At 35.5% G+C, this 16,195-nt stretch overlaps 1 protein-coding gene across 1 annotated transcript in view; it reads left to right on the top strand.

Moving 5' to 3' along the window:
- LOC149571509 (Ubiquitin-like superfamily protein) overlaps positions 1-16,195 on the top strand; it is a 109,306-nt gene that overhangs the window by 75,328 nt on the left and 17,783 nt on the right. Inside the window, exon 5 of the mRNA XM_089813017.1 lies at positions 7,988-8,201. Coding sequence (XP_089669143.1) covers positions 7,988-8,201 — 214 coding nt within the window. The remainder of the gene's footprint in view (positions 1-7,987; positions 8,202-16,195) is intronic.

Genomic DNA, 16,195 nt, shown 5'->3' with positions numbered 1-16,195 from the left:
TATCTATCGTGGGTCCTTCCTATACAATTCCTGATTCAATGGAATCGATTTTAATCTATAGATGCAGCATCTCCTTGTATTTTTCCCTGCAAACGATTTTACTATTGCCATGACTGGGTGAGTTATACAAGGTTGATTATATTTTTTGAAAAAATGTGATTGGCATCAAGGACGTTATTCTGTTGTGAAGAGATACCTTACAAGTGAATATTATTTTTGGTGTTCCATATGTGACTGGGCGAGCTATTATTTTCGAATGATTAGTGTAGGAGGTAAAGATCACTTGACTATTCTGTTATTGCTGAAAGAAAGGGGTTATAGACTATTGCTTTCGAGTTGGTGCTCAATTTGAGAATGATCACCAAACTGGACAACAAAATGCTATCGAGGAAAGAAGTGTTAATTGTGTGAGCCATAGCAATTACAGCATGGAACATGGAGTTGGTCTGAAGGACGCTGGTACTGTGACGGTTTCTTGCCAATTCGACATATGGAATTGGTATCCCAATGCATTAAAAGATTTGATATTGAAGATTACCAGCAGAACCACCCCACCCACTTATCACATTATGACTCAAGCTATTTGAAGTAACTAGATTTGGCAAACATTGGTATTTGAGAGGAATTGTTGATCTAATGTTCTCTCCAATATAAAAGACTGAAAAAGTTTAATTATCCTGCAATTCCATGGAAACCTAAGGTACCAGCACATATACTTTGAGATAATAATGATTTATATAAAAGGATATGCAGTGTTCGTTTGTTAATATAGAGCAAAAGTGCCCAATAGAAAATTAAGGCAATTGATACCGAGCAGTGACTCAAAGGCTAATACACAACCAGTGGCAAATAGAAAGGAGAAATATTAGTGCATGCAGGACATTCCTCATACCAAAGATAACTAAATTGTTCCAGAAATTATATATGTCGGAGCTCAAAATCTTATATTTTCTAATCAATCGGGGAGGAACTTAAGAAGGGAAAGTGAGATCCAAATAAATATATTTTCTCCAACAAGCAAGAGAAGGATAAACTTTTATTGGGCCTCCACATTGAGGAGAATAAGTGCCAAATTAGAAAATATATTATCTACACACAAATAGAATACATGAGAATAATTTTTAAAAGGCATTCAATCTAGTATTCCTAGAATAAATAAGACTTCAATAGGCATATTGGATAGACATCCAAGTTAACATAGAAAGAAACAAAAACAGCCATTGATGCAAAATTGAAGTTTGACCTCCATTTTACATCAGCATTTAATATAGCAGAGGGAGGAAGGTTTGTGGACCATGGGCTTGCCACATTCTAATAGTTGAGAGGATCTGATATCACTTCTTAGTCAACTTAAGCCTAAACCGGTCTCCATTATGGAGTTATTTATCGAACACATAAGGTGTGTTTTTCCATGGCTTCCCCCTTGATTAAATGAAACCATGATACCTAAGGATGCTGCAGTTTGCACAGATAGTTGGAATTCAGACAAGGGTTCGCAGAAGTGGTTATGGTGTAGTGCGCTACGCATGCTATGATTATCATCCCCCTCATATTTGATGACAATAAGACGATTTATATATGCAGAATTCTTTGAAGACTATTGAAGTTTGCAGACATAATAGATTGTACTAAAGCAAGAACTCGATAATTGCTATAAAATAGAGTAAGTGTGACCTTTACATTGTAGGGGGGAAAAATAACCAATGTACCATTCCTATTGTTTAATAAATATTTATATGAAGGTGCTTTCTGATTGGGGAAACTTTTATCAAGGACGTTGATGTGCAGATAAGTATTTATTATTCTTGAGTGTTCCATTTATTTTCTAAATGTAGTCTGTTTTTAATTTGTATTTTTATACATGCTATAAGAGTTATTTACCTTGATCTTTTCCTTTGTCTCTGGGGATGTTCTTGCAGGAAAAGAAGATTGGTACATTGGGCATGCTACCAAATAATGTGTAGGACTCAATCTTATGATAGTAGCTCCAAAGAAGTTTTGATCTAGGATTCATTAGTCATTTGATGTTCATGCTAGATCAAGTGAAGCTCTTGAAGTGAATATCCTTGATGATTTAGATTATGAGTATCCTTCTATATTAAGAGGGAGCTTGCCATTTCGTTAGAGGTAACACTGGAAAGAAAACAAGCTAGACAATCTGATTCAGTCGACTTTCAAAAATCTTGGTCATATTTGTTTATGAGTAGACTATGTTGAGATAGTTTCTCTACTGATCAAAAAACTATAGTAGTTAACGGTCTATGATTCATAGGATGAAGTTCCATGTGTGTAGGTTGGAAGGCCTTACATGGATAGCTAGACTATAACATTCCTAGATAGATGGATACTTGTTGAACCAATGAGCATGACACGACTTGCTGTCAGGATGTCAAAAAGATGATACCAAATTCAGAGGGCATCTAATACTTCATTAGAGGCAATCTTGTATGACGAGGTCAGAAGGTTGATATCAGAGTCAAAGGGAGTTTGACATTCCATCAGAAGCAACCTTGAATGCAAAAAGTCAACAAATTGAGAGGGAGAAGTTCAAGGTGAAATTCCTTGTAATACTTTCTTCTCTATGAGAGAGAAGTTTGAGGTGAAAGCCCTTGTTCCACCCTCTAGGAGCAGCTATGGTGTATCCACCCTCTGACTTGGTTCATGGTGGATATCACGAGAGTTACTATTTTGCATATGTGGATTATGTCATGAAAGGTGATGATATTTCATTGATGTATTTGTGAGGTCGCTATTGTAAGGCAACGATCTTAACAATGACTTGACATGTTACCATGATGGACTACATTAAGTTGCTGTCCCAAAATGTGCCAGAGGTCAGATAATGAGCCTATCATGATAAACTATATTGAGTTGCTGTCCTAGAATTTGCTAGAGATCATGATACTTGTCATGATGGATTACATTAAGTTGTTGTCGTTGATATCATGATAGTTGTTTGATAGACTGCATTTAGTTGCTGTCCTGGAGTGTGTCGGAGATCAGATAACCCATATCCTTCTAGGATATAACATATTCTTTTGGTAGGCATCATGAACATGATGCAAGTGCACATACCAAGAGAATATAAGTATGATGAATATCATTTGTTTGATAATTTTTTGTTGAATCATACTTCAGATGATATCAAAAGATAACATCTAAGTTGATGGATACATGTTGATGTCCTTAAATATGCCATTCCAAGAATACCATATTGAGATGATATTTGTCTATATGCTTGAGAGCATAATGTTTTCTATAACAATCCTCCCTAGCTAAGAGGGAGTGTTAATGTTGTAGCTTCAATCGTATTGAATTGACCTAGAGATAATCCTTATATGGTTATTGGTTAATCATCAATTAGACAACTCCTCATATATATATATATAAATGTTAAAACTGCCTAGTTGATGATTAATTTATAAATTATCATAGAGACATGTCTCTTCTATTCATATTTATATAACATTCAATCTGCATTTAGAACACAAAAATTAAGGCAGTATTATTACATTTGCAAAAAACGATCCTTCAATATTAACACCACCATTTAATAAGATGATGCAACTTGTATTTACACCAAGTCAACTGTAGGAATTTTCTTTTCATAATCCCATTTCTCTCTCGGCAAATTCAATGAATTTAGACACAATTTGGTGGATTTCCTCCACTAGGACACTTGCACATTTTCATTAGTTGAGGAAATGGCTACCACCTCATCATGCTTACCCAATAGACTTGATAAGTACTCCCTCTTTGATGATGAGAGATCATTGTTGGGTCCTCAATTGTGATGGCTCATATTCTCCAATAGCTTCATCTTCTTGAATTTTCTTCATCTGTGCTTTTAAGAAATCTTTTCATTGAATGGTTCTTGTCTTGAATCTTGCCCTCTTGTGGTGACTTGCAATCTTGACGATGTCTTGTACTTGTAGAAATGATGCAAGTGTGGCATGCAGTTGGACCATCCATTAAATTTTGATTTCTGAAGGAAATTTAAGTTTCACAAACTTCTTGATTTGCTTATAGCCTTAATCATTATGTTGCATTTGCCCATTGAATTCTAATTTGATACCTTGAACTTGGACTTGGACTTGGATTTGCATTTTCATCTTGACTTGATCTTCAATTTGAGCCTTGCCTTTCAATGCCCATCCTCCTTTTAACCTTCTAAGACAACATTATATTGTCAAATATTTGCATTCACTTCTCAAAGAAAATGGATTAACGCTTAAGGAATCAGATCTTTGAGAAATGATATTCAATGAGCACAAATTCAAAATGCAAAACTTTTACCTTTAAGATTCACCTAAATGAATGAAGACTTCAAACTTATATAATTCAGTCATAATCACAGTGCACATTCAAAGATTTTTAATTCAGATTTTTCTTTGATGATTCCTAGTGTTGTGCCTTGGATTTTGCCCAAATTCCTTTTGATGCTTCAAGTTTGCTTTCAAAAGTGTGCAATATCTCCAAATTTATTTTCTATTATGAAGTCCATTTCTTGGTTGAATTTGACTTGTAATTAGCATGGCGAAAATTTTATATCTATTGGACTCCTACAACAATTTTGGCCTCCCATAATATTTGGGTTCCTACTATTTCACCACCGTACAATTTTGAATTTGGACAAGTACTTGGGAAAATTTTAATTGCATTTATATGGCCAACAAAACCCCAAGAGGCATGACCATCAATCTAGTTTGACTTGGTTAGAGATGAAAATAAATAAATATTAATCTATTTATAAATTAAAATTGGCTCCTTTTATTAATAAAATCACAATTCCATCGAATTAAAGTCACACCCAATGATTCCTTAACTTGGTAAGGAAACCACCACTTATAAATAATTGTGAAATTTTAAATGAGAAATCATCTAAGAGCAAAATAGAAACCATAACTTGGTGGAGTAGGTAACTGTCCTCAACATGAGAGTGCTACCAACGAAACTTGTTGAGCATGTCAATGTAGATACCAAATGAAGTAAGGGAAAGGGGGCAACCTTGCTCAACCCTAGTAGTGCTCTTGATGAAATTAGAGGATCCCACAAGGGTCTTAAGATGGCCCAAAACTTTCATGTAATGTCTCCTGATAACAGTAAGGAGCATCTCAAAGAAACCAATTTCATGAAGTATCTAAAATAGGGTTGTCCTTGGAAACGAAATCAAGAGCTTTGTAGTAATCCACAAAACAAGTAAACCTTCGAGGAGTGATGCTGAGCCTCAATAATAGTTGAGAGAGTCAGAATATAGTATGTGGTCCGATACTTGGGTTTACAACTTGCGTGCCCTCTAGCACGAAAACCATGTTGATGCAACACCCCAGAAGGAATGTTGTGAAGGCTTGTGGCATATGGCTTACAGAAAGTGTGTTCAATTATGATTGGTCCATTAATTGATGGGGCCAAAAGCCAAGACTAATATGTGAATCAAATGAATAATATGGTTTCACCAAGAGGAAGGAAAGCCTGTGTGGACCACATGGTTGAAGAGGTCAGATAAACATCACCCTGTGCGGAGTGGAAGGAATGAACAATTGGCTAGAAAGAACATAGTCGACCAGACTTGCACCCTTGCAATAGGGTGTAAGGTGAGAAAATAGGTATCTAGGAAGCAAGATAAACCCTTCTGAATCATCAGAAAATTTAGAAGTATTGCATGGTTTCGTCAGTTCCTCATTTAGGATTTTATTTCATAGTAGATGGATGAAAGATATTGTTGAATGGTGATTAATGGTGGAGCTAGTGTCCCTACCTTTTGTTACATATTGATTGTGAGTAGCAGTGCAAGGTTAAGTCTAGGCCTAAATTGAAAGTATTTAACTTCTATTGGAGATGTTCATTTAGATTGTGGCTTCATAGGTTATTTGGATGAATATTGACAATATGAAATTCATTCCTACATCCGTAGAAGATAACTCCCTCCTATGCTTAGTTGATATGACAAAGCAAGGATTGATTAGAGGCTCACCCCATCATCAACATTATCTTGCATTCTTAGAGTTAGATTCCTTTTATTTTGTTGCAAGTTTTTTGCTTTGTGTTAATGATTGTTGCTTTGATTGGATGATTCCAATTGATGAAATCAAATGTTGAATGGCATATCGGCCATAAACATTTGATATCTATCCTTCACTATTATTATCATGGAGTATTATTATTGATAATAATTATTAAGTAGATATATATATATATATATATATATATATATATATATATATATATATATATATATATATTATAATCATGATAATACGTTGATCAAATATCATGTGTGATATCAGCTGATTTGTCGATTAGTAAAATAAACTGTTATCAAGAATTATAACACAACAAGGATAACAAATAGTTATTACATCAGATATCATATCGACTGTGTTCTCATGTATTGAGTACATAATGTTATTGATGTTGATTTGTGATGAGCCGATCATGGTTATCAGCTAGTTTCATCATAGTCAATGATATATGTTAAAGCAATAACTAATGTGAGTTAATATATTAACAATGGACATGTCTCACATAGAGATATGTCCCTACGTTAACTCTTGTTCATGTGGAGACATGCCTCTTTATATCATATACATATTCATTGAAAGAGTAACTCAAAAAACACTGAAATCATTAAGTGTTATTACAAGTTATAGCAGAAATATATCATACAATCTCAAGTGCAAAGCATTACATCATACATCTAGGAAACGTAAATTAAAATTACAAATTCCTAAATCTAAATCAGATCAAATTTTAACATGTTATCAGAAAAGCTCGGTTTTAGGGATCTTTCTGAGTGTGTATGTTCAGAATGGCGGGCTAATGATTCTAATCTGGTACAGATAAAGAAGGAACTCATAAAGGAAATGATAAGTCAATTTAATAAAAACTTGTCATTTATGACAATATAACTGTGGTATAAAGCAGAATGACTGCTGCTATAAATTAAAGTTTTGGACAGCTTTATTTGACAATGCTTTAGAAAGTGCAATTCCAGTACAAAATGTTCGCAGTTACTTTTGGTACTAATCTTAATTGTAAAATATTACTAGTGCTCAGAAATTAAGTTGAAAAACAGACACCAACTATTTCATTCATGACCTGATTTATACATTAGCCTTTGCAACTTGAATATAGTTATAGCTCTGCCTTATTTCCACGTCATGTGAAGCAAGAGCAACTCTCAGTTACAATTAAAAGATAGTTCTGTAAAAAGGTCCTAGATGATGAAGAGTAATTAAAACTACAGACTAAAGAAATGTAAACAAATAGATGGGAAGATCCTTTAACGAGGCATAGAGCTGATGACGATGATAGAAAGAGATTAAGGCTAGTGATGTTGGACAGCTGTAGGAAGTGGGGCTTGAGTAATCAATATTACTGTCATTTGTTTTACTCAATGGGCCATTGCAGTATCTTATAATGGCTGTGGGACCATGGTTGATGAACCTCCGGTGGAAGAGATAAATCAGTAATGTATATAATACCTCAGCAACCTAGGCTTCAGATAGGGAAAAGGCCACAATGGTGAATACATAATATTTATGTTAAACATTTCATCCAACAAAATATTTGTTGGACAATTTTTAATTTTTCCCATAGAAATTTGATTAGTGGCTTTTTGGGAGAGTTTCTAGTTTAGGATTTTTTACATTCATATGTTTATAGTCTATTATTTCCTAGAATAGTCTGAACTTGAGCTCAAGAATGAAATAAGTATTGTATCATGTTTCTACAGATTCAGATTTGATCCCACATTTGATGAACTTTCAGAAAATTGTATAGAGAATTATATTTGAGACTACAGTTCCTTAATTTTTGATGACATCAGAGTGCATTTTTTATGCTTCATCAATGCTAAACAAATTTGAAGATATACATTAAGCATTTGCTCATTTTACTTGAAAAGTTACAGAGTTGCAAAAGGGGTTGTTTCACTTTCAATTCCATTTTTTATTGAAACTGACTAATAAAATATCATACACTGCAGATTACAAAAAGAGCTATTGATCTCTTTGACAACTGGGTCAACAGACGACATGCTGAGGGAAATTGAAGAGTCTACTAAAAAGGAGCTTCAGAAAGCTACAAATCCTGATTTACATAGTGTTGGAAGTGAGACATTGAAATCCTCAACTACAAGAAGGAAAATTGTTGTTTCCATTCAAGATAAAAAAGGAAGCAAGCAATTTCGTATATATGTGGTATGACTTTGCTTCCAAAGATCTCATCTTTCTGTGCACTGTAAACATATATAACTTAGAATATGCTCACTTTCTTTCTATATTAAGAAAACTGTCAGAGAAATATGATATCTTGTTTTTAGAAATTGCGTACATTTGCTATGTGTGACTTTAGTTCACAAGTGATCAATCCTGCAGAAATAGCCAAGCACTTGCGCAGATATTTACAAGCTTTAGCAAGTTCTTGCTTGTTTTTTTCCTTTTATCTTACAGGTTATTCTTGCTGCCTAACATACTTGTATAATGGATTTTTTTCTTAGCACAGATTTACAAATTCAAAATAGGTGGAAATAAAGTTATCTGACATGTTTGAAATCCTTAATCGTCTGGTTTAATAGATTAAATGAAAATTTGAGAAACACAGATCATATATATCATCAATATGGGAAATAGCATGATACCAGGGGTTTATTTATCTTGCTAATTTTCCTCTCAGACGTAGAGGAACTATGTAATACCGCCAAATAGGGATATTATTAGATCAATAATTCCCGCTCACAATAATTCAGTGATTCACGCTTTACAATACTCAACTCTGATTACTCTTATGATGCATACCATTGCGATGCATATAAAGATGAATAGACGAACAGTGACTCACTGGAGATCTCATGTTTCATTGCAGCAACTGCGATACTCAGAAATCTTTATGACAACAAATATAATTGATATAAGATAGCATTAGTTTTTAGTGATGCTGAATGCACTAACATTAATAATAGAGTGCTCAACAGAAATGAAAATTACTCACAAAGTAAGACCAAATGCCATGATCAGCTGTTGATTCCAGTTCTACAATGTAGGAGAGATATACACACTGTTAATAGGGAGTGACCTCCTGCATGGAAGTTTGAAACCAATAAATCCATGAGTGCTGTTGCTCCAAGCTACGAGAATAAGCTTCCAATGAAAACTCCCAGTGCTGCACAAGGGAATGGAACTCGCACTAGGAATTACGAACATTGCTCATGTTTTTTATGCAGCTCATGACAGGGAAGATACAACCACGGGTGTGTCTGTTGGTCTAACCACTCTAGATTCAGCATTTTGAAAATACAACCATCTTCACAATGTGAGAGAAGCAACAGGCCTATTTCACCAATGAACAATGAACAATCAACTGTATTAAGATGATATGAAATGTACAAACACCCTGTATAAATAGCAGATGTGCGAGGATGTGGAGACAAACCAGCGTCTAATTTCTAACTAAAAATATTAAATGCAGTATGAACAATATTAAATGTTATGCAAGTGATATTTAATAATGCACTATGTTAGCTACCTAATTAAAAGCCTATGTAAATGAGAGAAAACTACATTTACTTTAACACCCTTTAAGTGTGACTTAAAGAGAAGATTATTATGCAATATGAGATGCAGTATGGGTCTTGACAAGTAGGCCATGTTAGGTACCTATATACAAATGCAATGCAATGAAATGAAATATCTCACAAATAGAAAAAAGGAACAACCCAATGGGACAAAAACTCCTCTCCAAAAGAGAAAAGAAACAAACAAGATGATGCGTGGAGGACTCAATGATCCCCCTGTTTTGACATTTTCACACCATCACCCCATTTCAATCAGGGACCCCCTCTTTTTTTGTTGTCTCAAGTAGCCTTAGTTTGGTGGCAATTTCAAAGTTTTCAAGTCCTTAGTTTAGGTTGGAGCAGGCAGTTAGATGCAAGTCTCCTGTCCATTTAGTAGTTAAGGCTATGTGGTAGAGTTGAACCAAGGTAGCCAGCACTTAGGTCCTCGTTGGTGAACCTTAGTCAAAGATTGACATATAGCTTGATGGGGTTTAAGTATTTACCTTTGAGAAGAGGATAAATGTGATACAAAAAAGTATGAAAGTTGATGAGAATCTTAGTCCGATCAATGGAAATATGAATAAAAGAGACAAATTTGAGTTGAAAGTAATGAGATGCTAAATGTATACAATCAGCTTTATGAAGATATAAATCTATGGTAAAGATATGAAAGGAAATAAAATATAAAAGACTCACCTTGAAATATGCAGTAGAAGATGTATTTTAGCTCCAAAAGTCGTGGATCCGAGCATGTTTCTGAATATCCAATTGTGGATTCTTGAATGAAATGATGAAAGGAAGAAAACCCATAAATCATTCGTCCAAAAAAGTAGAAAGGACTAGGTCGACTTGGAAGGATTGATTCTTGCGGAATTGACATAATCTGAAGTCACTGTAGCAAATTCGAACCAACTTCTCTAGGAAGCTCCTTGGGAGTTATTTCTAGATATGTATGCAAAATTCTACTATCCAGCTCCCACACACAGAAAGTGAAGGGTTTTTCTTGTTGGATGAGGGATTGCCTTGGTCAAGCCCTAGGTTAAGGAATTTATAGTAAATTGATATATAAATCAAAGTAATGTGACTTGAACCCGGCTCGGACTCGGCAAGGGTAACTTGACTCGTGACCCGGCTTGGACTCGCCAATGACTCAACAAAGTGAAAGAACCTCAAAATTATGAGATTTTTTAGGATTTAAAAAACATTCCATGCACCCATTATTGAATAAAGCTTAAATAAACAATAACATCATGAAATAGAAGGTTATTTGATCACAATGCACATACTTAAAAGTTAAACATACATTGATTACATAAGTACAAAGGTGAATTGCTAAATACTAAAATCTAAATAGTAGTTGAAGGAAATAGAAAAGTAAAACATAGAATCATAGATATATAAAATCATAAATTCATGAAACCCATCCAAATGTATATCAAATCCATGAAATCCAACACATCAATACTCATCATCAAATGTTCCAAATTCCAATCATATGTTAAGTTAAACAAAAAGTTAAAATAAGACTATAGCTATGGTTCGTAATCCTCATCCTCATCCTCATCCTCATTGTCATCCTCATCCCCAACCTCAACCTCAAGCTCAGTGTATCTATAAAATGCCTCCTAATAAGGCATCTGAGGTAGGTCATGGATGATTGATTTGCCATAGCATCAGCCTATGAGGTACCTCTAGATCAATTGTAGTCTCTACCAGTGCTTGTGAGGTGCCACTAGGAACAACTGTAGCTCTCTAGTCCTTTGCTCCCATAGCCACGGCCTCAGCCTCTTTGTCTGCCTCATCAACCCACTTTAGGTCCTCATCATCAAAGATAGGATCAGTAGCCTCACTGATCCACTTAGACTTTGGATCAACCTCCTCTAGAGTAATTAGAGAGCTATCTGTGGTCACTATCCAAAATCTACCTGGTCTTAATGCGCATGTTGTAATGCACAAATACTAGCTTATTCATTTTCTCCACAAACAACCTGTTACGCCTCTTCGAGTGGATTTGCTTGAACACGCTTCAGTTCTCCAATTGCGCTCACATCCAAAAGCGCTACTTGGCTGGCTCATTATGCGAATGGCAATTTGTTGAAGGTTTTTGGTTGAAGGCCCAAACATTTGCCACAATCTATCTGAATTTTGAAAAAAGGAAAAGAAAAAAATATTAGTCTCATTTCAAAATTTGAACTTTAAAGCTAGAAATTTAGAAACTAGATTGTATAAGGCTTAAGCTACAATTTTTACCTGGCTGCAATTGTGTACGCCCTTCTTTGCAAATTTGATTTGAAAAAATGGGCCCTGTTGCATTATTATAGGCATCCATCTCAAGCAATATATCTGTGGCATTAGTGGGCATTTTCGATATCACAGTGTATAGGCTACTAAAAACCTCCTCATCTACCTTGAAATCTTCACAGAATGGTATGCCGGATTGAGGTAATAGGTTGTTGCATAGATGGGTTTATGAAGCTGATTTAGCCATCTTCTAGCAATTATGTCCCAAATAGGGCCATACTTGTCCTCAACTCCTACATATTTGGCCTCAATAGCCTTCTTGGTCCTATCCATGCCCTCATATATGTAGCCCATAGAGGGCTTCTCCCCATCAACAACTCGTAGGAGGGCTACAAGGGGCTCAGTGATCTACAAAACAATTAAACAAAAAAACAATTTAGTGAATGATGAAACTTTGCAAAGTTGCACAATGAAAATAAAACAAAAATATGTATGAGATAAATTAATTTATAAAATTTTAAGACACAATCTCCTTACATGGCTTCCAAAAACCAACTTCATGATAAATGCATTTTGTTGCATCTATCCTTGTAGGGGTGGTGACAAAGGAGGAGGAACTCCATTGTGGATCAACAAACATGCACCTTAAAGCTAACCTTGAACTGAGCAAGGATTTTAGTGTGATAAAATTAGAGTCAAATCTTGTGATACTGGGACTAGCCAACTCCTTTCTTTTTGTGTATTCCCTCATAATGCTGAGGACCAAGATATGATTATAGATGAATTTGCAAAGATTTTTGGCCTTAGCAACACTTGATTTCACCCATTCAAGCTTTGCCAATATCTTCTAACATGAGGTCGAGGCAATGGGCCACACATGGAGTTCAAAAGATTTTTGAGTGTCTCTCCATCAAAAGTTTTCTTGCAGCAATTTTAAATTAGTTAGTAAACAATTAAAAATTTAGATGTGTTAGAAAACTTTTAATTTTCAAAATTTAATGAAAAACTAAAATAATTTTTTTAAAACTTAGAAGTCAAAATTTTACCTGCAGCAACATAATTAGTTGCATTATCGGTCATCTCTTGGACAACATTCTCTTCCCCCACCTCCCTTATGACCTCCTCAATAGACTCACATAAGAATTTTGCATTTTTGACATGTGAGGAAGCATCTATAGACTTCAGAAACATGGTAGATCTTGAAAGTGAAAATTAAACAAAATAATATTCTTTAAATAGTCAATAATACAAAATTTTAGTTATTCAATCATACATTAAATTTTAGATTTCGAGAAGTAGAGGATGATGAATTACCTTTGCTAGAAACAAGAAAATTGAGGAGAGCCCTATTTGTCCATCCATCCGTCATAATGGTACACCCCCTTTGGCTCCAAATCTTTCTATGGTCCTCCAACTCAAGTTTCATCTCCTCAACCATTTCTAGTAAGAGGGAGCCACTCAACTCATCTTCAATGGTGTATTTAAACCCCCAATCATAGATGACAACCACATCAATCATCCTTTGCCAATAAGAAGTCTTGTTACATTTATAAAAACATTTTAATTAGCATATTTCAACATCAAGTTAAAATTATAAAATTGACGTAAAACAATCAAATATAAATGAAGTTGAAGTACTTGGCTGCTATAAATGGAATGCTGCAAAAATACCAAAACTTGCAAATTGCTCTTCTTCCAGCTTCATGGATCTCTCTATTCCAGAGCAAGCTCTCAGGTGAGGGTTGTGCACCAGGAGTGGAATGTGGTACAAAAAAATTGTCTAACCTAGATTTTTTGACTCTAGGACCAAAGGTAATGTTAGTACTACTAGTAGGGGCAGCACCACTAGCAGTGCAAGGAATAGATGTAGAAGAAGTACAACTAGCATAAGCACTAGGATGATAGGGGGGGAGGGAAGCACCTTCTCCAACACAACCTATTGAACCTAGGGGTGTAAAACTAGATACAAAAGCAATTCTAGATGAGCATGGAAGGGAATTGGAACCAATCTGAGCTAACTTTGCTAATTGTTTTTGTTTTAATTCCTTTTCTTGTTCATATTTTTCTAAGACAACATAACAAAAGCGTTTAGCCTCAGGAGTTGCAACTTTACAAGGCTCAGCATCATGACCACATATGCCAACAATATGGTATTTCAATCTATTTATCTCCACACTATTAATGACCTTATAAAATAGGCATTTTGTTTGAGTTCTGCCTCTACCCGAAAAGTCTATGGTTTACTTCCAACACTCATCTTTTTTATTGCTTTTTAGCTGAAGGAGCCATTATGAGCAAGGAAAAATGTCAAGGTTGCTGCAATAAGACATTTTAGACCAAAAATTTACCATTTAAGCATTGTATTTTATGAAGATCTAAAGTAAAACAAAACCCATAAATATACAAAAAAAATTCATCCAAAAAACTCATAAGCATAGAAAAAAAAATCATCAAAATCCAAAAAAATCAACTCTTACCTCTTTGAAATGAGTTGAGAAGTGTTGAGAAGAGCTCTTATAAACTCCTTGATGATCTAAATGCAAGCATATAGTTGCTCCAATGTCACAAATGCAAGCTTTTCTCTTCTTGCTTTCAGCTGGTTGCAAAACAGTGGCACTCTATTTCTCTTCTCTCTCTCTCTCTCTCTCTCTCTCTCTCTCTCTCTCTCTCTCACAATAGAGTATTATGAAAACCCTTCTAGGGTCTTAGGGATTAAAAAGAACAAAAAAGAAAAAGAAAAAAAGAAGCAATTTTTTATGTTTTGAGTCACCCAGAGTTTGATTGCTGCGGCCCGGTCATGATTGTTGTGATCCGCGAGTCACCCTCCCTGACTCGCCAAGCCCGAGCCACGAGTCATTTTAACCTGGCAAGCCCTCCTTGACTCGCTAACTCAGGAGACTCGCCCGACTCGCGGTGAGTTTCGCTATTCTGATAAAAATGATAAAGGAAATGCTTGCATGTAGTAGATCTAAATAATATCAAATGATAGATATGATTACCTTCGAAGATGCAATTGACTTTGATATGTGATCATTAAGTAAGTGTATGTAATAGCCTTAACTCAAAGAAACCAAAGAGGAAATCAAAGAAACCAAAGACGAAATCAAAGAAGCCGAAACCTCATGTATAGGAATGTATGTGACATGCCATTATGAATAATAGAAGAACTTGAATGGATTAGAATGATAGATCTTCTTCTTATAGCCAAACTCCACGACTAACTTGAAGGAAGAAGTTTTATGCAAGACAGAGATGCGTAGACTTGAATGATTGAAGATGCTTGCTTGAAGAAGAATGCCTCGATTGCTTTCTTATGGAGTGATAGCTTGTGAAGATGAGATATGAAAATGAAGCCCCCAAGCCTCCTTTTATACTAGTTTTTGGGCGGGAAAACAACTCAAGCTAACTGGGGAGTAAATTAAATTAGTTGACAAACTCGAGGTCTTTAGGGCCTTGAACCTTGCGACCATCAGGGACGAGATCAACCTAGTCCCAAGGGAAGGGACAAGCAGGCCTCAGAAAGGCCTAGAAGGAGTTGCGGTTGAAACTTAGAGATAGTTGATCAGGACATGTGGTCAAAAGAGTAGCAAAGAGACACCTAGAAGACCATGTCAGAAGGTGAGAGATGATGATGAAGCATGAGATGGAAGGGGAGGGGAGAAAAAGAGACCAAAACTACGTTATGGAGGGCTAAAAGGTCTCAATGAAGTGTGTCCATTTTAAGATGATACATTTAGCCCCCACTTTAGCGAGAGTATAAGGCAAGTCATACTCTTGCTAAAGGCGGAGGAGAAAGACAAATGTCACAATGAGGTAGAAAATCACTAAGCTTAAGAACATAAGTTCCCAAACCTAGGATCCTAACTCCATTCCCATGCATGAGAGCACGAAAACAAAGCAAAAAAGGAAATGGAAAGAAAAACAAAGATAAAATCAAAAGACACAAATTAAAACCTAAATCAACTAGTGAAAGAGATCTCAATTGAAGAAATGCCTCACCCACTAATATCATATTCATAAGGCTATTACAATGCATAAGAGATCACATAGAAAAGGCTCGAGTATCACAAAGTACTTCATCCCTCATGATTCTATCCCACAAAAGAGAGAGAGAGAGAGAGAGAGAGAGAGAGAGAGAGAGAGAGAGAGAGAGAGAGATTATCTATCCCAGTAAGGTTTGTGTCCCTTACCGTGAATCATGAGGAAGGATTAAAATGGTCTGGCAGTTTTGTGTGCCTAATAGTCAATCCCGAAAACAAAAAAGAAGGATCAAATGGTCTAGCAGGTTTGTGTGATCGGTAGTCAATCTCGTGTGCTCGTCGGTGGCCTACGCATGCATGTGTGTGTGTGTGTGCCCACTGTGGATAAATTTCCTCGTATCACTGCAAAGTGTAAATGTGT

Source organism: Cupressus sempervirens, chromosome 2 (assembly GCF_028749045.1).
Source record: "Cupressus sempervirens isolate cs-2001-9-10 chromosome 2, ASM2874904v1, whole genome shotgun sequence".
Lineage (NCBI taxonomy): Eukaryota > Viridiplantae > Streptophyta > Pinopsida > Cupressales > Cupressaceae > Cupressus > Cupressus sempervirens.
Note: the sequence above shows the minus strand (reverse complement) of the source record. Positions and strands in the feature narration are given on the sequence as shown.